This window comes from Stenella coeruleoalba, assembly GCF_951394435.1.
Source record: "Stenella coeruleoalba genome assembly, chromosome: 6".
Taxonomy (NCBI): domain Eukaryota; kingdom Metazoa; phylum Chordata; class Mammalia; order Artiodactyla; family Delphinidae; genus Stenella; species Stenella coeruleoalba.
Genome location: NC_137151.1, coordinates 34,707,891 through 34,731,642, shown reverse-complemented (window position 1 = coordinate 34,731,642; position 23,752 = coordinate 34,707,891). Strand labels below are relative to the sequence as shown.

Here is a 23,752-nt window from a genome sequence, read left to right as displayed (position 1 = left end):
TAACTTTTTAATGCTGTTTTTCTATGACATAGTGTAAATTATTTTAGTGTCGAAATTTATGTCTTTTCCCTTAGGGTTTCTAGATTATTTGTGATGCTTAGAAAAAGCTTTATGATGATTAGAAGTAGATAATAAAACATAATATGTATATATAATTTTTATTTGTTATTACATTTGGTTTCACAATATATATACACTTGGTTTTGTTTGGATTCTCTACTCTTTCATTGTTCTGTCTTTTCTGTGACTTGTACCATACCCATTTTCTTAATTTCTATAACTTGATAGTATGTTTTGATATCTGGCATGTGTGGTGTGCTTCCACTTTTTTAGACATTGTCTTGTCCCTTGTCACATTTTCTTGTATTTTGGTGTCATTTTGTCAAATTAAAAACAAACATCTGAAAGAAACAAAAGAAAACAAAAGAAACATCTGAAAGAAACAAAACAAAACAAACATCTGCACTTTTATTTTTTAAATTTTTTGGCTGCTTCGCGTAGCTTGCCAGATTTAGTTCCCCAACCAGGGATTAAACCCGCGCCCCCTGCAGTGGAAGCGCGGAGTCTTAACCACTGCACCACCAGGGAAGTCCCAATATCTGCACTTTTATATTTTAACAAAATACAAATTTAACTTTATATAGATATGAAATACTACTTAAAGGCAATACAGAATTTTTCTTAGTACGGTCAGTGTTCAATGAGGCATTCTGTGCTTTGTTAAAACATGTTTTTATTACAGAGTTGAAGGTAAATGGTGACAGTTTAAGAGCACATCTAATTTTTTAAATTATATAATCATGTTTTAGGGCTTCCCTGGTGGCGCAGTGGTTGAGAGTCCGCCTGCCGATGCAGGGGACACGGGTTTGTGCCCTGGTCCAGGAGGATCCCACATGCCGCAGAGAGGCTGGGCCTGTGAGCCATGGCCGCTGAGCCTGCGCGTCTGGAGCCTGTGCTGCGCAATGGGAGAGGCCACAACAATGAGAGGCCCGCATACCGCAAAAAAAAACCAAAAAAATTATATAATCACTTTTTATACAGAGACTAACATTTTGTAGGTGGCTTTCTGTAGGACCTGCTGACTTCTGGATTCTTATCTCTATTTATAACTGCTTATTCCACTGTACCTCATAGCCTTTTCAGAGTACTTCAAATTCATCATATCCCCTAAATCTATTCCTCTTCTCTTCTCCTTTCCTCTCTATCTCAGTTGTTTATTTGGTCAAGAAATATTAACCATCTACTATGAGAGGTATTAGATAATGGTCAAGAGGATGGGATCCAGGCTGCCTAGGCTTAATTGTGCTTTCTGCCTTGTACTACTTGAGTGACCATAGGCAGATTACTTTATCAGGTGTCTTTGTTTCCTTATCTGTAAAATTGAGATAAAAGAAGTCATAGGCCATTATGAGGCTTAAATGACTTAATATATGTAAAACACCTGAAATAGTGCCTGGTACTTAGTAAGTGTATGTTGGGTTTTGTTTGTTTGTTTTATTTTTAGTAGAATAAGTAACTTTTTCAATATATTAATCTCCGATAAATCTCATTCCTATGTACAGAAATTTCAAGTTTGTAAAGTATAATTCTTTGGTTCTATAATGGAACATTAATTAAGACAAATTACTTTTAAAACACATCACTTTCAACCAGAATAAAAAGGGTTTTGTTAATATTGTTTCTGTTGACCTGGCTGATGCTAGAGTACTGAAGTAAAACAGTGTTAAACAGGACATTTGTGGTCCTTGACATTATGAAGGCATTCTAATAGGAGGGAGTAAACAGATGAAAATAATTGCCAATCGCAGTTAAGTGCTTAAAGGAAACGAATTGATATTAAGGAAAATGTAGGAGAGTCCAGTTGGGAACTACTGCAGTATTCCAGTTGAGCACTGATGGCTTGGGGTTGGTGATGGCAATGGAACTGGAAAGAACTGAATAGATTTGAGATATATTGGGGGAATAATTAATAATAAGTGGATGTAATTTGGTGGTTAAGAAGCAGAAATCAAGAATGAACTCAGGTTGCTGGTTTGAGTAACTTGCAGGGTTGCACTGTTACTGAGAGATTTGGTCACGGAGCACACAATTTGGTAGAGAAATCAAGACTTTGGTTTTGGACATTTAGGCTAGAAGTGTCTATGTATGGTCAGGCCACTAGAAGTATGGTCAGGCCACTTAAGATGGTTGTTCTCTTGCTCTCTGTACGTCCCCTGCTCCATCCCTGCATGCTTCACCTACACTCAACTCACCTGACTGACCTTCCTGTGAGTATTTCCCCCAGGCCCCAGCTAGTGATTGTTCTTATCAAAGGGGCAGTGAGGGGCGCGCCAGTAGTGGGACTGGTTTCCTTGGTAGCTAATGCCCCCACCTGCATCAATTCCCCTATAACTGGTAATCTCCCCTAACCCCTGGGAGCGATTACTGCCACCTTGTCCTGCCCACCTTGCACTGTAGACTATTGCTCCAGGACCCTGCTTCAGACATGTAAACTCCCCCATCCATTAAACCACTGATGCCTCTGTTGCTGACTCCAGGCTCTTTCTTCGGTCTTAAAGCTGGGCAAGTGCAGACCTTGTAGGCCTGCCAGGTGCAGCCCAACACTTTGAGATTTTCAAAATGTCAGGTAGGTAATTAGATGTAGGAGTCTGAAGCTAAAGAGATTATAAATTGTACTACGTGGACTATTTGTGGTAGCCTTCGAAAAGGTTGTCCATTCTTCCAAATTTGACAAGGTAATCTTTGTAAAGTAGCAACTTGGTTAAACTCTGGAAAAGGCTCCCAATTTCTTACAGACTAAAGTCCAAACTCTTTTTAGCATGGCATATGAGAACCTCCCTGACCTGACCTGTTTTTACTTCTTTACCATTTATCACAAAGCATCTTATTTTTTAGCTATACTAAACTGCTTAGTATTTTCTGAAACTGTGGTATTGGAAGTATGGCTTCTTTCTCCCTAGAATATCCTTATCTTTATTCTCCACCGGCAAATTCCATTCTTCCTTCAAGTTTCAATTTAAGAGTTACATCAGATATTTAAATAAGGTGTACTATGTTCCAAGCATTTTTTCTCCTAACTGAAGCCTTCTTTGATTGCTTGCTACCTTAGAGGATTCAACACTCCCACTTATGTGTGGTATTCTTATGCATACTTCTTTCATGTGTGCTTATTGCCTTGTGTTGCAATTATTTGTTTATAACTCTTATTTTCATCTTAGATTTAGCTGGAAGGTAGGCTACAATGACACAAATTCATCTTTGTTTACCTGGTACTCTCTGTGATACCTATTATATGCCTAGTACGTAATAGATACTCAATAATTAGTTGTTGAATGAGTGATTTTAAGAGGCAGTGTTGCATAATAGCAAAAATTCAGACTTTTACGTTACTAACTGGTGCTAACTTATTTAATATCTTTGAACCTCAATTTTCTTGTCCTTAATGTGAGGATAATGATACTTATCTTTCTCAGTTGTTTTGGGAATTACAGGAGATTTCCTAAAATTTCCCAGTGTACTGCCTCACAGAAAGAGATCAGTCAATAAGTGGGAGTTATTTTATCATTATTCTAAAAACAGTTGCCTGTAGAATGAAAGACTCTAGGGTCCTTGCTTTTTTTCTTCTTTATTTTTTCCCTTTTATTTATTTATTTTTTAATCGAGGTATAGTTGTTTAACAATGTTGTGTTAGTTTCTACTGCACAGCAAAGTGGAGTTCCCTGTGCTATACAGCAGATTCTTTTTTTTTTTAATTTAATTTTATTTATTTTACATACAGCACGTTCTTATTAGTTATGTATTTTATACATATTAGTGTATATATGTCAATCCCAATCTCCCAATTCATCCCACCACTACCACCCCCACCCCGCCACTTTGCCCCTTTGGTGTCCATACGTTTGTTCTCTACATCTGTGTCTCTGTTTCTCCCTGCAAACCGGTTCATCTGTACCATTTTTCTAGGTTCCACATATATGCGTTAATATACGATATTTGTTTTTCTCTTTCAGACTTACTTCACTCTGTATGACAGTCTCTAGATCCATCCACGTCTCTACAAATGACCCAATTTCATTCCTTTCTATGGCTGAGTAATATTCCATTGTATATATGTACCACATCTTCTTTATCCATTTGTCTGTCGATGGGCATTTAGGTTGCTTCCATGACCTGGCTATTGTAAACAGTGCTGCAATGAACATTGGGGTGCATGTGTCTTTTTGAATTATGGTTTTCTATGGGTATATGCCCAGTACTGCGATTGCTGGGTCATATGGTAATTCTATTTATAGTTTTTTAAAGAACCTCCATATTGTGCTCCATAGTGGCTGTATCCATTTACATTCCCACCAACAGTGCAAGAGGGTTCCCAATTCTCCAAACTCTCTCCAGCATTTGTTGTTGGTAGATTTTCTGATGATGCCCATTCACCTGGTGTGAGGTGATACCTCACTGTAGTTTTGATTTGCATTTCTCTAATAATTAGTGATGTTGAGCAGGTTTTCATGTGCTTCTTGGCCATCTCTATGTCTTCTTCGGAGAAATGTCTATTTAGGTCTTCTGCCCATTTTAGGATTGAGTTGTTTGTTTTTTTAATATTGAGCTGCATGAGCTGTTTATATATTTTGGAGATTAATCCTTTGTCTGTTGATTCGTTTGCAAATATTTTCTCCCATTCTGAGGGTTGTCTTTTTGTCTTGTTTGTAGTTTCCTTTGCTTTGCAAAAGTTTTTAAGTTTCATTAGGTCCCATTAGTTTACTTTTGTTTTTATTTCCATTACTCTAGGAGGTGGGTCAAAAAAGGTCTTGCTGTGATTTATGTCAAAGAGTGGTCTTCCTATGTTTTCCTCTAAGAGTTTTATAGTGTCCGGTCTTACATTTAGGTCTCTAATCCAATTTTTTTTTTTTTTTTACATCTTTATTGGAGTATAATTGCTTTACAATGGTGTGTTAGTTTCTGCTTTATGACAAAGTGAATCAGTTATACATATGTTCCCATATCTCTTCCCTCTTGCGTCTTCCTCCCTCCCACCCTCCCTATCCCACCCCTCCAGGCGGTCACAAAGCAGGGAGCTGATCTCCCTGTTCTATGCTGCTGCTTCCCACTAGCTATCTACCTTACGTTTGTTAGTGTATATATGTCCATGCCTCTCTCTCGCTTTGTCACAGCTTACCCTTCCCCCTCCCCATATCCTCAAGTCCATTCTCTAGTAGGTCTGTGTCTTTATTCCTGTCTTACCCCTAGGTTTTTCATGACATATTTTTTCCCTTAAATTCCATATATATGTGTTAGCATATGGTATTTGTCTTTCTCTTTCTGACTTACTTCACTCTGTATGACAGACTCTAGGTCTATCCACCTCATTACAAATAGCTGTTTCGTTTCTTTTTATGGCTGAGTAATACTCCGTTGTATATATGTGCCACATCTTCTTTATCCATTCATCTGATGATGGACACTTAAGTTGTTTCCATCTCCAGGCTTTTGTAAATAGAGCTGCAATGAACATTTTGGTACATGAGTCTTTTTGAATTATGGTTTTATCAGGGTATATGCCCAGTAGTGGGATTGCTGGGTCATATGGTAGTTCTATTTGTAGTTTTTTAAGGAACCTCCATACTGTTCTCCATAGTGGCTGTACCAATTCACATTCCCACCATTAGTGCAAGAGTGTTCCCTTTTCTGCACACCGTCTCCAGCATTTATTGTTTCTAGATTTTTTGATGATGGCCATTCTGACTTATGTGAGATGATATCTCATTGTCGTTTTGATTTGCATTTCTCTAATAATTAATGATGTTCAGCATTCTTTCATGTGTTTGTTGGCAGTCTGTATGTCTTCTTTGGAGAAATGTCTATTTAGGTCTTCTGCCCATTTTTGGATTGGGTTGTTTGTTTCTTGTTATTGAGCTGCATGAGCTGCTTATAAATTTTGGAAATTAATCCTTTGTCAGTTGCTTCATATGCAAATATTTTCTCCCATTCTGAGGGTTGTCTTTTGGCCTTGTTTATGTTTTACTTTGCTGTGCAAAAGCTTTGAAGTTTCATTAGGTCCCATTTGTTTATTTTTATTTCCATTTCTCTAGGAGGTGGGTCAAAAAGGATTTTGCTGTGATTTATGTCATAGAGTGTTCTGCCTATGTTTTTCTCTAAGAGTTTGATAGTTTCTGGCCTTACATTTAGGTCTTTAATCTATTTTGAGCTTATTTTTGTGTATGGTGTTAGGGAGTGTTCTAATTTCATTCTTTTACATGTACCTGTCCAGTTTTCCCAGCACCACTTATTGAAGAGACTGTCTTTTCTCCATCATATATCTTTGCCTACTTTGTCATAGATTAGATGACCATAGATGCATGCGTTTATCTCTGTGCTTTCTGTCTGGTTCCATTGCTCTATATTTCTGTTTTTGTGTCAGTACCATATAGTTTTGCTTCCCATAGCTTTGTAGTATAGTCTGAAGTCAGGGAGCCTGATTCCTCCAGGTCCGTTTTTCTTTCTCAAGATTGCTTTGGCTATTCGGGGTCTTTTGTGTTTCCAGACAAACGTGAAATTTTTTGTTCTAGTTCTGTGAAAAATGCCAGTGGTAGTTTGATAGGGATTGCATTGAATCTGTAGATTGCTTTGGGTAGTAGAGTCATTTTCACAATGTTGATTCTTCCAATCCAAGAACATGGTATATCTCTCCATCTATTTGTATCATCTTTAATTTCTTTCATCAGTGTCTTATAATTTTCTGCATACAGGTCTTTTGTTTCCTTAGGTAGGTTTATTCCTAGATATTTTATTCTTTTTGTTGCAATGGTAAATGGGAGTGTTTTCTTAATTTCACTTTCATATTTTTCATCATTAGTGTATAGGAATGCAAGAGATTTCTGTGCATTAATTTTGTATCCTGCTACTTTACCAAATTCATTGATTAGCTCTGGTAGTTTTCTGGTAGCATCTTTAGGATTTTCTATGTATAGTATCATGTCATCTGCAGACAGTGACAGCTTTACTTCTTCTTTTCCTATTTGAATTCCTTTTATTTCTTTTTCTTCTCCGATAGCTGTGGCTAAAACTTCCAAAACGATGTTGAATAATAGTGGTGAGAGTGGGCAACCTTGTCTTGTTCCTGATCTTAGTGGAAGTGGTTTCAGTTTTTCACCATTGAGGATGATGTTGGCTGTGGGTTTGTCATATATGGCCTTTATTATGTTGAGGAAAGTTCCCTCTATGCCTACTTTCTGGAGGGTTTTTATCATAAATGGGTGTTGAATTTTGTCGAAAGCTTTTTCTGCGTCTGTTGAGATGGTCATATGGTTTTTCTCCTTCAATTTGTTAATATGGTGTATCACATTGATTGATTTGCGTATATTGAAGAAACCGTGCATTCCTGGGATAAACCCCACTTGATCATGGTGTATCATCCTTGTAACGTGCTTTTGGATTCTGTTTGCTAATATTTTGTTGAAGATTTTTGCATCTGTGTTCATCAGTGTTATTGGCCTGTAGTTTTCTTTCTTTGTGATGTCTTTGTCTCGTTTTGGTATCAGGGTGATGGTGGCCTCGTAGAATGAGTTTGGGAGTATTCCTCCCTCTGCTATCTTTTGGAAGAGTTTGAGAAGGATAGGTGTTAGTTCTGCTCTAAGTGTTTGATAGAATTCACCTGTGAAGCCATCTGGTCCTGGGCTTTTGTTTGTTGGAAGATTTTTAATCACAGTTTCAGTTTCAGTGCTTGTGATTGGTCTGTTCCTATTTTCTATTTCTTCCTGGTTCAGTCTCGGAAGGTTGTGCATTTCTAAGAATTTGTCCATTTTTTCCAGGTCGTCCATTTTATTGGCATATAGTTGCTTATAGTAATCTCTCATGAACCTTTGTATTTCTGCAGTGTCAGTTGTTACTTCTTCTTTTTCATTTCTAATTCTATTGATTTGAGTCTTCTCCCTTTTTTTCTTGATGAGTCTGGCTAATGGTTTATCATTTTGTTTATCTTCTCAAAGAACCAGCTTTTAGTTTTATTGAACGTTGCTATCGTTTCCTTAATTTCCTTTTCATTTATTTCTAATCTGATCTTTATGATTTTTTTCCTTCTGCTAACTTTGGGGTTTTTTTGTTCTTCTTTCTCTAATTGCTTTAGGTGTAAGGTTAGGTTGTTTGTTTGAGATGTTCCTTGTTTTTTAAGGTAGGATTATATTGCTATTAACTTCCCTCTTAGAACTGCTTTTGCTGCATCCCATAGGTTTTGGGTCGTCCTGTTTTCATTATCATTTGTTTCTAGGTATTTTTTGATTTCCTCTTTGATTTCTTCAGTGATCTCTTGGTTATTAAGTAGTGTATTGTTTAGCCTCCATGTGTTTGTATTTTTTACAGATTTTTTCCTGTAATTGATATCTAGTCTTATAGTGTTGTGCTTGGAAAAGATACTTGATATGATTTCAATTTTCTTAAATTTACCCAAAGCTTGATTTGTGACCCAAGATATGATCTATCCTGGAGAATGTTTCATGAACACTCGAGAAGAATGTGTATTCTATTATTTTTGGATGGAATGTCTGATAAATATCAATTAAGTCCATCTTGTTTAATGTATCATTTAAAGTTTGTGTTTCCTTATTTATTTTCATTTTGGATGATCTGTCCATTGGTGAAAGTGGGATGTTAAAAGTCCCCTACTATGATTGTGTTACTGTCAGTTTCCCCTTCTGTGGCTGTTGGTATTTGCCTTATGTATTGAGGTGATCCTATGTTGTATGCATAAATATTTACAATTGTTATATCTTCTTCTTGGATTGATCCCTATATCATTATGTAGGGTCCTTTTTTGTCTCTTGTAATAGTCTTTGTTTTAAAGTCTATTTTGTCTGATGTGAGAATTGCTACTCCAGCTTTCTTTTGGTTTCCATTTGCATGGAATATCGTTTTGCACCCCCTCACTTTCAGGCTGTATGTCCCTAGGTCTGAGGTGGTCTCTTGTAGACAGCATATATACGGGTTTTGTTTTTCTATCCATTCAGCCAGTCAATGTCTTTTGCTTGGAGCATTTAATCCATTTACATTTAAGGTAATTATCGATATGTATGTTCCTATTACCATTTTCTTAATTGTTTTGGGTTTGTTATTGTAGGTCTTTTCCTTCTCTTGTGTTTCCTGCCTAGAGAAGTGCCTTTAGCATTTGTTGTAAAGCTGGTTTGTTGGTGCTTAATTCTCTTAGCTTTTGCTTGTCTGTAAAGATTTTAATTTCTCCGTCAAACCTGAATGAGATCCTTGCTGGGTAGAGTAATCTTGGTTGTAGGTTTTTCCCTTTCATCACTTTAAATATGTCCTGCCACTCCCTTCTGGCTTGCAGCGTTTCTGCTGAAAGATCAGCTGTTAACCTTATAGGGATTCCCTTGTGTGCCATTTGTTGTTTTTCCCTTGCTGCTTTTAATATTTTTTCTTTGTATTTAGTTTTTGATAGTTTGATTAATATGTCTTAGTGTGTTTCTCCTTGGATTTATCCTGTATGGGACTCTCTGTGCTTCCTGGACTTGATTAACTATTTCCTTTCCCATACTAGAGAAGTTTTCAACTATAATTTCTTCAAATATTTTCTCAGTCCCTTTCTTTTTCTCTTTTTCTTCTGGGGCCCCTATAATTCAAATGTTGGTGCATTTAATGTTGTCCCAGAGGTCTCTGAGAATGTCCTCAATTCTTTTCATTCTTTTTTCTTTATTCTGCTCTGCAGTAGTTATTTCCACTATTTTATCTTCCAGGTCACTTACCCGTTCTTCTGCCTCAGTTATTCTGCTATTGATCCCTTCTAGAGAATGTTTAATTTCATTCATTGTTTTGTTCATCACTGTTTGTTTTCTCTTTAGTTTTTCTAGGTCCTTGTTAAACGTTTCTTGTATTTTCTCCATTCTATTTCCAAGATTTTGGATCATCTTTACTATCATTATTCTGAATTCTTTTTCAGGTAGACTGCCTAATTCCTCTTCACTTGTTAGGTCTGGTGGGTTTTTTCCTTGCTCCTTCATCTGCTGTGTGTTTCTCTGTCTTCTCATTTTGCTTAACTTACTGTGTTTGGGGTTTCCTTTTCGCAGGCTGCAGGTTCATAGTTCCCGTGCTTTTTGGTGTCTGTCCCTAGTGGCTAAGGTTGGTTCAGTGGATTGTGTAGGTTTCCTGGTGGAGGGTACTAGTGCCTGTGTTCTGCTGGATGAGGCTGGACCTTGTCTTTCTGGTGGGCAGCTCCATGTGTGGTGGTGTGTTTTGGGGTGTCTGTGGCCTTATTATGATTTTAGGCAGCCGCTCTGCTAATGGATGGGGTTGTGTTCCTTTCTTGCTAGTTGTTTGATATAGGGTGTCCTGCACTGTAGCTTGCTGGTCGTTGAGTGGAGCTGGGTCTTGGCATTGAGATAGAGATCTCTGGGAGATTTTCATCACTTGATATTACGTGGAGCTGGGAGGTCTCTTGTGGACCAGTGTCCTGAATTTGGCTTACCTACCTCAGGCACAGCCCTGACGCCTGGCTGGAGCACCAAGACCCTGTCCTCCACACAGCTGAGAATAAAAGGGAAAAAAGAAAGAAAGAAAGAGGAAGATAAAATAAAATGAAATAAAATAAAGTAAAATAAAGTTAAAATTAAAAAGAAAAAAAATGATTAAAAATTTTTTAAGTAATTAAAAAAAGAAAGAAAGAAAGAAGAGAGCAACCAAACCAAAAACCAAATCCACTAATAACAAATGCTAAAAACTATACTTAAAAAAACCCAAACAAACAAACAAAAAAGGACAGACAGAACCCAGGGCAAATGGTAGAAGCAAAGCTATACAGACAATATCACACACAGAGTCATACACATACACACTCATAAAAAGAGAAAAAGGGAAATAAATATATATATCGTTGCTCCCAAAGTCCACCTCCTCAATTTGGGATGATTCGTTGTCTATTCAGGTATTCCACAGATGCAGGATTCATCAAGTTGATTGTGGAGATTTAATCCGCTGCTTCGGAGGCTGCTGGGAGAGATTTCCCTTTCTCTTCTTTGTTCGCACAGCTCCCGGGGTTCAGCTTTGAATTTGGCCCCCCTTCTGCATGTAGGTCGCCTGAGGTCATCTGTTCTTTGCTCAGACAGGATGGGGTTAAAGGAGCAGCTGATTCAGAGGCTCTGGCTCACTCAGGCCGGTGGGAGGGAGAGGTACGGATTTCTGGTCGAGCCTGCGTCAGCAGAGGCTGGCGTGGTGTTGCACCAGCCTGAGGCATGCCCTGTGTTCTCCCGGGGAAGTTGTCCCTGCATCACGGGACCCTGGCGGTGGTGGGCTGCATAGGCTCCCGGGAGTGGTGGTAGAGGTGTGGATAGTGACCTGTGCTTGCAGGTGCTCCTTGGTGGCGGCTGCAGCAGCCTTAGCGTCTCATGCCCATCTCTGGGGTCTGTGCTGATAGCTGCGGCTCTTGCCGATCTCTGGAGCTCCTTTAAGCAGTGCTCTTAATCCCCTCTCCTCGCGCACCAGGAAACAAAGAGGCAGGAAAAAGTCTCTTGCCTCTTCGGCAGTTCCAAACTTTTTCCCGGACTCCCTCCCGGGTAGCTCTGGTGCACTGGCCCCCTTCAGGCTGTGTTCAGGTAGCCAAGCTCAGTCTTCTCCCTGGGATCTGACCTCCGAAGCCAGAGCCTCAGCTCCCAGCCCCCGCCCGCCCTGGCGGGTGAGCATACAAGCCTCTTGGGTTGGTGAGTGCTGGTCAGCACTGATCCTCTGTGTGGGAATCACTCCGCTTTGCCCTCCGCACCCCTGTTGCGCTCTCCTCCATGGCTCTGAAGCTTCCCCCCTCCACCCTCCTGCAGTCTCCGCCCATGAAGGGGCTTCCTAGTGTGTGGAAACCTTTCCTCCTTCACAGCTCCCTCCCATTGGTGCAGGTCCCTTCCCTATTCTTTTGTCTCTTTTTTTTTTTTCTTTTGCCCTACCCAGGTACGTGGGGAGTTTCTTGCCTTTTGGGAGGTCTGAGGTCTATATCAGTGTTCAGTAGGTGTTCTGTAGGAGTTGTTCCACAGTAGATGTATTTCTGATGTATTTTGGGGGAGGAAGGTGATCTCCAAGCCTTACTCTTCCGCCGTCTTGAAACTCCCTCTGTTGGAAGATGTTTAATCACAGTTTGAATTTCATTACTTGTGATTGGTCTGTTCATATTTTCTACTTCCTCCTGGTTCAGTCTTGGAAGGTTATACCTTTTTAAGAATTTGTCCATTTCTTCCAGGTTCTCCATTTTATTGGCATAGAGTTGCTTGTAGTAGTCTTATATGATGCTTTGTATTTCTGCGGTCTCTGTTGTAACTTCTCCTTTTTCATTTCTAGTTTTATTGTTTTGAGTCCTATCCCTCTTTTTCTTGATGAGTCTGGCTAAAGGTTTATCAGTTTTGTTTATCTTCTCAAAGAACCAGCTTTTAGTTTTATTTATTTTTGCTATTGGTTTTTTTGTTTCTATTTCATTTATTTCTGCTCTGATCTTTATGATTTCTTTCCTTCTACTTACTTTGGGTTTTGTTTGTTCTTCTTTCTCTAGTTCCTTTAGGTGTAAGTTTATATTATCTGTTTGAGATTTTTATTGTTTCTTGAGGTAGCCTTTCATTGCTATAAACTTCCCTCTTAGAACTGCTTTTGCTGCATCCCATAGTTTTTGGATCATCGCGTTTTCATTGTAATTTGTCTCTAGGTATTTTTTGATTTCCTCTTTCATTTCTTCAGTGATCTCTTGGTTATTTAGTAACGTATTGTTTAGCCTCCATGTGTTTGTGTTTTTTCCGTCTTTTTCCATCTTTTTGATTTCTAATCTCATAGTGTTGTGGTCGGAAAAGATGCTTGACATAATTTCAATTTTCTTAAATTTACCAAGGCTTGATTTGTGACCCAAGATGTGATCTATCCTGGAGAATATTCCGTGTTCACTTGAGATATGTATGTTCCTATTACCATTTTCTTGTTATTGGTTTGTTTTTGTAGGTCCTTTTCTTCTTTTGTGTTTCCCACTTAGAGAAGTTCTTTTATCATTTTTCGTAGAGCTGGTTTGGTGGTGCTGAATTCTCTTAGCTTTTGATCGTCTGTAAAGCTTTTGATTTCTCCATCGAATCTGAATGAGATCCTTGCTGGGTAGAGTAATCTTGGTTGTAGATTCTTCCCTTTCATCACTTTAAATATATCATGCCACTCCCTTCTGGCTTGTTGAGTTTCTGCTGAGTAATCAGTTGTTACCTTATGGGAGTCCCCTTGTATGTTGTCATTTTTCCCTTGTTGCTTTCAGTAATTTTTCTTTGTCTTCAATTTTTGTCAGTTTGATTACTGTGTGTCTCGGTGTGTTTCTCCTTGGGTTTATCCTGCCTGGGACTCTCTGCACTTCTTGGACCTGGGTGGCTATTTCCTTTCCCATGTTAGGGAAGTTTTTGACTATAATCTGTTCACATATTTTCTCTGGTCCTTTCTCTCTCTCTTCTTCTGGGACCCCTATAATGCGAATGTTTTTGCGTTTAATGTTGTCCCAGAGGTCTCTTAGGCTGTCTTCATTTCTTTTCATTCTTTTTCCATTATTCTGTTCCGCAACAGTGAATTCCATTTTTCTGTCTTCCAGGTCACTTATCTGTTCTTCTGCCTCAGATATTCTGCTATTGATTCCTTCTAGTGTAGTTTTCATTTCAGTTATTTTATTGTTCATCTCTGTTTGTTTGTTCTTTAATTCTTCTAGGTGTTTGTTCTTTAATCCTTCTAGGTCTTTGTTAAACATTTCTAGCATCTTCTTGATCTTTGCCTCCATTCTTTGTCTGAGGTCCTGGATCATCCTCACTATCATTATTCTGAACTCTTTTTCTGGAAGGTTGCCTATCTCTATTTCATTTAGTTGTTTTTCTATGGTTTTATCTTGTTCCTTCATCTGGTACAAAGTCCCCTGCCTGTTTATTTTGTCTATCTTTCTGTGAATGTGGTTTTCCTTCCACAGGCTGCAGAATTGTAGTTTTTCTTGCTTTTGTTGTCTGCCCTCTCCAGCAGGTTCTTATTAGTTATCTATTTTTTACATATTAGTGTACATATGTCAATCCCAGTCTCCCAATTCATTCCATCCCCCACCTGCTTGTCCTTGCTTTTAAAATAATTAGACATTAGATATGGCAGTTTTTTTAAAGCCACATTAGTGATTTCTAAAACATTATATAATTTTATAGTTTACTGAAATTGATCTTTTATCGTTTTAGAATATTTAATTTTAGTAACAAAATGTGATTTTAATTTATCAAATTTAGTTTGTAGCTTACTGACTGACATTCCATAGCTATATCAGATAAAACATGTAAGCTGAATGTATACTGTTATGTAAGCATGAAGTATGTTTAGATATGAAATTTACAAGTCCCGATCAAATGTGAATAGTTTCTAAGACTGAGTATATGATTTTGTGTGTAATCGCTGAAGATATTTGAGTAGGTAAGAGTCATCTTCATTGACTACCTTTTTAAGCTCATAATCAAACTGTTGTTGTTGTTAGTCTGTGTGTAACTGAGCAGGACCCTATGGGGCCTTCCTGGGACAGACCGCTCTGAACTCCAGACAGATCTGGAGTTCATTTTGGTCATATTAAGTTTGAGAGGCCCATTAGACTGCTAGTTAGGTATGTCTGTTTAAATATACGAACAAATCTGAAGTTCAGGAGAGGTGTGATCTCCATATATAAATGTGGGAGTCATTGGCATAGAGGTAGTATTTAAAAGCCATGAAACTAATGAGATCTCTAAAGGACAGATCAGAGGATACTAAAACCTGAGCCCTGGTACACTCTAAGAGGACAGGGAGATGAGGAAGAACCAGGGAAAGTTTAGACTGAGGAGGAATGATGTAGGATAAAATCCATGAGGATGCGGTGTTCTAGAATCTAAGTGAAAAAAAAGTCATTTAATGAGGAGGGAATGATTTCCTGGTAGGTCCAGTAAGATGAAGACTGAGAATTCCTTCCTGCTGTCTTCCTTTTACTTCCAATTCAGGGCATTTGTATGTTAAGAAGCCTTCCAAACCCCCAAATTTGAAAACTGAGTTCCTCTTATATGTTCCCTCAACACCTAGTATCAATACATTTTCTATAGTATTTCTTCAAAATTGCATCTGTGTTCTATGTTATTATATATCCAGAGCCTAGTGCAATGTCTGTATCATGTAAACACTCAAATATATTTTTGTTGAATACATGAAAGAATGAAATTCATTAAATGGTTATTTTTTAAGTGTAATTCTTTACAGGGCAAATATTCTGACTTTTTAAAACAATTTTCTAAAATTTATATTTGGCTGTGTTGGGTGTTCGTTGCTGTGCGTGGGCATTCTCTACTTGTGGCAATTGGGGGCTACTCTTGGTTGCAGTGTGCGGGCTTCTCATTGCAGTGGCTACTCTTGTTGCAGAGCCCAGGCTCTAGGTGTGTGGGCTTCCATAATTGTGGCGCCCAGGCTTCAGTAGTTGTGGCTTGCAGACTTCTAGAGCGCAGGCTCGGTAGTTGTGGTGCTCGGGCTTAGTGGCTCTGTGGCATGTGGGATCTTCCGGATCAGGGCTTGAACCTGTGTCCCCTGCATTGGCAGGCGTATTTCCAACCCCTGCACCACCAGGGAAGTCCTCTGACTATTTAAAATAGATATTTTCACTGGGATTTAGTCCTGAAGCAGAGATGGAGCATTCTTGTGTTAAAAAGGGAGCAAAGACCCAGTTAGATGTCTTACCTCTGCCACTAGCTGCATGATCTTCTTGGAGTTTTATCTCTTTGGTCCTCATTTTCCAAAACTTTTAGATTCATTGGTATGGGTTAAGCCAGTGTGTTGCTTTTTCCATTTTTTAAAATTAAAGTTTTAATTTTGAAATCATTGTATATTCATATGCTGTTGTGAGAAATAATGCAAAGAAATAATGCAGGTACAATCCTGGGTACCCTTCACCTAGTTTCCCCCAATGGTGATGTCTTGTAAAACTATAACACAATATCACCACCAGAATATTGACACCATCAAGATAGAGAAAATTTCCATCCCACAGGGATCCCTCATGTTGCCTTTTTAGAGTCACAACCTCTTCTCTCCTTCCCTACCTTAACCCCTGGCAACTACTAATCTTTTCTACAATTTTGTCATTTCAAGAATGTTATATAGGGCTTCCCTAGTGGCTCAGTGGTTGAGAGTCCGCCTGCCAATGCAGGGGACACGGGTTCGTGCCCCGGTCCGGGAAGATCCCACATGCCGCGGAGCAGCTGGGCCCGTGAGCCATGGCCGCTGAGCCTGCGCGTCCAGAGCCTGTGCTCCGCAGCGGGAGAGGCCACAACAGTGAGAGGCTGGCATACCACACAAAAAAAAACAATAACAGAATTATCTCCTCAAAGTACATAATTTCCCTCACCAGCCATTTGCTTATTTCCAAAATAAACTTCTTGGTAGTATATTTTAACAATATTTGATTCTCCTCAACACAGTTCCATTGTTTACTTAAGAATGCATCAGTAAATTCCTATTGAATTTACCTTGTTCCCAGTAGATTACACAAATGCCATCTTTAGCTTAAAATCTTAAAAGATTGAGAAAACTTTTCTTTATTCTCTTGTCAAGTGTTGCTTATCAGGATAACTGCTTAGAAAATGAGTTCTCCTAAATTTGCTTTCGCTAAATCTCCTTAGCCAATAGTTATTGTGTTGATTATTTTAGTAACATGATATTAAAAGTTATATATTGCTGGTTCCACCTTAATGCCCCCCCAACCTTACTAAAAGTAAACTAGTATGTATAGATTGAATAAAACCTTTTTTGCTGAATTTCTAACCTAAATCCTCTACAGTTTTCATGATTAGAAAGATATTTATTATAACTGTTAGTTTCTTGATAATTTAGAAAGAAGATTAAGCCTGAGTCTTCTACCATTAATGTAATGTTGGTTACAGCTGACCTTTTGCAGCACATGAACGTGTATGACTGATCTACATACGTATTTTTCATTATAAGTTTTGTACTTTAGAAAGATAGTATAAATGGGAAAGCGCTTTTTACAAATGTCTTTATTTTGAGTATTAACTAAAACATTCCTTTTCTATTAATTAGATTGTACCAGTACATATTTTTAAGTCCTTTATGTATTCAAGTACCTATTTGAATTATCAGTGAGCCAGTCACACCATAATTTTAGTTTAATTGAAATTTTTTCTATACATTTCTGTTCTGTTTTAGACATCTTCCATCTTCATATTTAAATAATTATTTTTTCTCTTATTTGTTACGCTATTAAAACATTTTTTTATTAAGATGGCTTTAGTTTCATTGTTTATTTTTACTAATACAGTATCTGATTCAGTCCTCATAAAATAAATCATATAAGTTGCAATGTGACCTCAACATAGCAGATATTTTTTTTCTTGGAGTATTTTTAAAATTTTTTTACAACTTAAAAAAAGTAAAGATAATAGGTAGTAGAATCATTTTTGTATATTTTTCTTAGCTTCTTGCCAGTGTTCCTCACTAAAATTTGATATCCCTTATCCTACTCACTCTGAAGGGCTTCTGGAAAGTTGACATGGCTCTTTCTAATGCTACTACCCTTAACAGGATAAATTTCACTTAATCCCAACTCCTCTGAATTTTGACTTTCTAGATTGAAGTCTGGAATGGGTATATCTGATTAGCAAAATCAGTAGCTATAAGGAAGGCTGGGAAAGCAAGAATCTGGTATTTCCAGCTTTATTATCGGAAGGTGATAATCTGACTTCCACTCATATTTGTAATGTAAGGAAATTTCTAAACATAACAGGGGTCCCAGATGTGAGTGGCTGCAAAAAATGATATAAGTTTACTATCTCAAGGTGTCTCCCAATATATGTATTCACTCTTGTGCCCTACCTAGAGTTCCAGACTCATGTTTTTTCAAGTCTATTTGGCATATCCACTTCATATCTTACAGTCATCTCAAACTACATATATTGCTAAAGGATTTGTTGATTTTTTTTTTCTCGCCATCTATTTGTTCGTTAGCCTTTAAGCTCTCAGTAAATTGCACAACTCCATCATGCTAAATATATCAATACATCTTGATTTCACATTTCCCTTATTCTCCACATGTACTCCATCAGCAAGTCCTGTTTGCTTTACCTCTGAGACATTTCCCAAATCCAGTTCCACTGCTAAAGATGATTTTTGCCATGTCTTTTGCAGCATGATAATAGGTTTCTTGCTTTCATGCTTTCCCCTTTCTGAACCATTCTCTATTCTCTCTGTCTTTTAAAAAATTTTTTGGCCACACTGCACAGCTTGCAGGATCTTAGTTCCCGGACCAAGGATCAAACCTGTGCCCCCTGCATTGGAAGCACAGAGTCCTAATCACTGGACTGCCAGGGAATTCCCCCCATTCTCTGTTCTTTACTCAGAGTTTTATTATTGCTATTGAGAAGGTGCTAGGGATGCTGACTCATTGGTGCTTATGAGGACCTTATCAGACAAGTGTGAGTCATAAATCATCTCTTAAATCCAGTTGCCATTGAGGCGGTGGGGGCTTTGTGGACTGGCAAAGTCCTATAGGAACATTTTCCCATGCCTTTCTATTGATAGCTTTGTCCTCCTCTTGTAGTTTTTGAAATGTAAGTCAGATTGTGTCACTCCCCTTCTTAAAACTTTCCAGTAACTGCTATCCAGTACGACTTTCAGTGAAGAACGAAATGTTCTATGTTCTATGTGTGCACCGTTCAGTATGAGAGCCACTAGCCATATGTGCCTATTGAGCACTTGAAACATGGTTGATGGAGGAACTGAGGAACTGAATTTTTAATTTAGTTAAATTTAAATAGCTACATCTGCCTAATAGTGTATTTGACAGCACCTCTCCTTTGGCTTCCCTTCATTCTTAAAGTGGAATCCAAAGTCCTTATCAAGAACTTCTATGATCTGACTCTTGGTTATCTCAGTAACTTCATCTCATATCATTCTCTTCGTTGGTCTAACCACATTGGCCTCTTCTCTTTTTCTAGAAAACACTAAGTCTTTTCTCAACTCAGGGTCTTTTTACTTATGCTGTTTGCCTGGAGTGCTCTTCTATCAACTTTGAACCTGACTGGTTCTTTCATATCCTTTAGACTGTAGACCAAGACCAAGTATCACCTAAGAGTGGCCTTACCTTGTCATCCTGCCTAAAGTGGCCATTACCCTCTTAAGTTTCTTCATAATACTTGTACTATACTGTAATTAATCTTGTTTATTTATTTGTTTATTTTCATCTCCCCCTCAAGAATGTTAGTTCTGTGGGGGTGTGATCCTTGGTTCTCTAGATCGTGGCATGTAGTACTTATTTGTTATTAATAAATACTTGTTGAATTCTTGAGATTCTTAAACATTGTACACAGAGGTTTATTACTTTTTTGGGGGGAGAGGGAGGCTAAAGTTTTATAAGTCTGCAAATAATTGAGAATTAAAGCAAATTTGTTTTAAAAATGAGATTATATATAAACAGATGAATGGTTCAATCTAAATACGAAGTGTTATTATTAGAGAAGCTTTATAGTTCAGTGATTTAATAGGACTTTTCTTCTTACAGCGTTCTAAGAATTTACTGATATATGAAATTTTTATGTGGTGGAAAATTAAAATTATAACTGTGGAAAGCCACTGGTGAGGAAAGTGCTAATCAGGCAGAGTTGTTTCTTTTTGAATTTTGTTTTTCTTTTTGAATTTTATTTTCTTTTTTTTAATACAGCAGGTTCCTATTAGTTATCTATTTTATACATATATATAAATGTATATACATTTATATATGTATATACATATATAAATGTATATGTATATACATTTATACATGTATATATGTCAATCAGGCAGAGTTTATACTGTGGATTCAAGTGATTAAAGAATTCATTTTAATATTTAAAAATCAATCTCATTCAATAATATTAAGTTAATCTAATTATAAATTTGGAGTTGATGCCTTTGTGCTTAAAAAAAATTTTTTAATGCAATTTAACCTCATTCTTAGAAAATCTAGTATAATATGAAAATGAACACCTATTAAAGGATTAATTATAAAAGGATTCATCTTTCTGTAACAAATTCATCCCTATTTTAAAAATTATTTAGTTTGTAAAAATCTAGTTGATTTATAACTTTTTATAATACGTTTATTGCTTAAAATGGGTATGGCTACATCATGGCTCAATTAGAAATACAAATGAAGTAGAGTATGCTGGTTCTTAGTGCATTAAGTAATTGCTTTTGGACTCAGTGCTTTGAATTTTCTTAATAGCTTATTCTGGGAACATGATTTAACCAATTTATATCTAGTATGTCAAGGCTATTGATAAGTGCTTTCATATTATTATTTATGTTTAATTCTCTAATACACTTAGTAATATCTCTTTTCCCCACCCCTCCCTCTTGTGATTTTTTTGTTTTTAGGATCATCATGCCCAGAGGTCATGACATAAAAAAGTCTCTTACACCTCAGATTTCTTGTTTGACAAGTGAATCTTATAAACAGCTGGATTTTTTGCCTGACAAACTAAGAGCAAAGCTGCTTCCCTTCCAGAAAGATGGCATCACTTTTGCCTTGAGAAGAGACGGCAGGTAAAGTACTTTTTTCAAGACATGCTAAAATGCTAAATCCCTGGCAAGTGAATAAAAAAACAAAGCTTTGTGAAAAAAAAATCTTTTTGTGTATACGTAGTCTTCCCCGTTAATTTTTTTTTTTTTTTTACTGGATCATGAAATAATAATTTCAGGATATATTTTATTTTGCCTTCATTCTTGAATGATACTTCAGTTGGCAATACAGCTCTACTTTAATAGCCTTTTTTTTCTTAGCACCCTGAACACTGTATTCTGCTGTCTTCTGGCTTCCATAGGTGCCATTAAAAAGTGTGCTCTCAGGCTTCCCTGGTGGCGCAGTGGTTGAGAGTCCGCCTGCCAATGCAGGGGACACGGGTTCGTTCCCCGGTCCGGGAAGATCCCACATGCTGCGGAGCGGCTGGGCCTGTGAGCCATGGCCGCTGAGCCTGCGCGTCCGGAGCCTGTGCTCCACAACAGGAGAGGCCACAACAGTGAGAGGACCATGTACCGCCAAAAAAAAAAAAAGTATGCTCCCGAGTATCAAAATATTATCCTACAGGTGACTTATTGATTACAAAGAGAAAAATTACACTTAAAATGGTCAAGGTTGGTATCTCCGATAATGGTACAGATACCGGCATAATGTGGTACACAGGAGGTCTATAACTTTCTTTTTTTTTAAGTTATTTATTTAATTTATTTATTTTTGGCTGTGTTGGGTCTTCGTTGCTGCACACGGGCTTTCTCTAGTTGCAGTGAGCAGTGCGCGTGCCTCTCATTGCGGTGGCTTTTCTTGTTGCGGAGCACGGGCTCTAGGCATGTGGGCTTAAGTACTTATGGCATGCAGGCTCAGTAGTTGTGGTTCGAGGGCTGTAAAGCACAGGCTCAGTAGTTGTGGCTCATGGGCCTAGCTGCTACATGGCAAGTGGGATCCTCCCGGACCAGGGATCAAACCCGTGTCCCCTGCATTGGCAGGTGGACTCTCAACCACTGCACCACCAGGCAAGTCCCAGTGTATAACATTCTTACGTGGTGTTCTTCCCAGAAATATTTGACCTGATAATCCTGAGGAAACAATCAAACCAGTTCAGCATGTGGGACATTTTTTCAGGACAACTGACCTGATCTCTTCAAATGATTAAATGTCATGGAGAACCAAGGGAAGTGGTGGGAATGTTCTAAATTGAGAAGCAACCTAAGAGCTAGAACAACTGAAAGTAATGCATAAACCTTGATTAGATCCTGAATAAGTAAAAAGAAAAGCTTTAAAGGTCACTTTTGGGTTAACTGGGAAAACTTCATCTGGACTCTATTAGAGTGCTGTTATTGAATTAATGTTGATTACCTTAGATGTGGGAATGGTGTTATAGTTGAGTATAAGAATGTTCTTGTTCCTGGGAAATGCATGATAAAGAATTTGGGGATGAAGAATCCTGCTATCGGGCTTCCCTGGTAGCGCAGTGGTTGAGAGTCCGCCTGCCGATGCAGGGGACACAGGTTCGTGCCCCGGTCCGGGAAGATCCCACATGCTGTGGAGTGGCTGGGCCCGTGAGCCATGGCCACTGAGCCTGCGCGTCTGGAGCCTGTGTCCCGCAATGGGAGAGGCCACAACAGTGAGAGGCCCATGTACCGCAAAAAAAAAAAAAAAAAAAAAAGAATCCTGCTATCTATAGCCTATTTTCTACATTTTCCTAAAAGGAAAAGTCATGTATATGTTTAGAGAAACTTTGAGGAGGTCAGCCAAAATATTAACAGTGTGAACACTTGAGTGGTATAAATGTGTTCATTGTATTATTCTTTTTGACTTTTATGTGAGTTTGAAAATTTTCAAAAAAAAAAAGAATCAGTCTAATTTTCATTTCTTTGTAAACTATCTTTTATCTGTATCTGATTTTAAGATATTCTTTTTGTCTTTAGAGTTCTGCAATTTTGCTATAATTTATTCTATATGGTTTTCTTTTTTTTTTTTTTTTTTTTGGTACGCTGGCCTCTCACTGTTGTGGCCACTTCCGTTGCGGAGCACAGGCTCCAGATGCGCAGGCTCAAAGGCCATGGCTCACGGGCCCAGCCACTCCGTGGCACGTGGGATCTTCCTGGACCAGGGCACGAACCCGTGTCCCCTGCATCGGCAGGCGGACTCTCAACCACTGCGCCACCAGGGAAGCCCGGTTTTCTTTTTATTTATCCTCCTTGAGATTATTGTATGTTTTTAATCTGAGATTTGTGCCATGTTGATTCTGGGAAATTCTCACTCTTCAAATATTGATTCTTACCCATTCTCTTTATTTTCTTCTTCTGCTACTCCAATTAGACTTATACTTGTCCATTTCACTTTATCCTATGCTTCCATTAATGTCTCATATTTTCTATGTCTATCTGGGCTACATTATGGCTGTTTTGTTGTTGTTGTTTTAAATGGGGTTGACCAAAAAGTTCATTCGGGTTTTTCTGCAAGATGTTACAGAAAAACCCACACGAACTTTTTGGCTAACCCAATAAATATTTATTTATTTTATTTATTTATTTGGCTGTGCTGGGTCTTAGTTGCGGCACACGGGACCTTTGTTGCCATGTGTGGCATCTTTTAGTTGTGGCATGTGGCATCTTTTTTTTTTTTAGTTGTGGCATGTGGGATCTTTAGTTGAGGGCTGTGGGATCTAGTTCCCTGACCAGGGATTGAACCTGGGTACCCTGCACTGGGAGCTTGGAGTCTTAGCCATTGGACCACCAGGGAAGTCCCTATGGCTGTTCTTAAGATCTCTCTTATAGTTTATGATTCAGCTTTTTAATCTGTTAACTCACATATTCAGCTTTAAAGGACTTTTTTTAATGATGAATAACATATGGAGAAGTGTGTGCAGATCATAAGCATATAACTTGAAGAATTTTCACCGTATAGCCATCACCACAATCAAGAAATAGAACGTTACCTGCATCCCAGAAACCTTCCTTTTGCCTTCTCCCAATCACTACTGCCTCCCTCCTTTCCAAAGGTAACCACTATCCTGATTTCTCACACCACAGATTACTTTTACATGTTCAAATGTTAATTGTAATCATCCATATGTACTCTTTTTTAAATTTATTTATTTAATTTATGTATTTTTGGCTGCGTTGTATGTATTATGTTGTATGTATTATGTATTATTTTTGGCTGCGTTGTATGTATTATGTATTTGGGGCTTCTCATTGCAGTGGCTTCTCTTGT

At 38.0% G+C, this 23,752-nt stretch overlaps 1 protein-coding gene across 10 annotated transcripts in view; it reads left to right on the top strand.

The window, feature by feature from the left end:
* Positions 1 to 23,752, top strand: part of ZRANB3 (zinc finger RANBP2-type containing 3) — a 362,989-nt gene that overhangs the window by 5,131 nt on the left and 334,106 nt on the right. For 9 of the 10 annotated variants that reach the window (XM_079924961.1, XM_079924967.1, XM_079924959.1 and 6 more), the window contains exon 2: positions 20,395 to 20,562. In XM_079924961.1, coding sequence (XP_079781087.1) covers positions 20,402 to 20,562 — 161 coding nt within the window. In that variant the 5' untranslated portion in view covers positions 20,395 to 20,401. Of the gene's footprint in view, positions 1 to 20,394; positions 20,563 to 23,752 lie in introns of those variants that run through there. The other variant, XM_079924966.1, reaches the window with a different exon arrangement.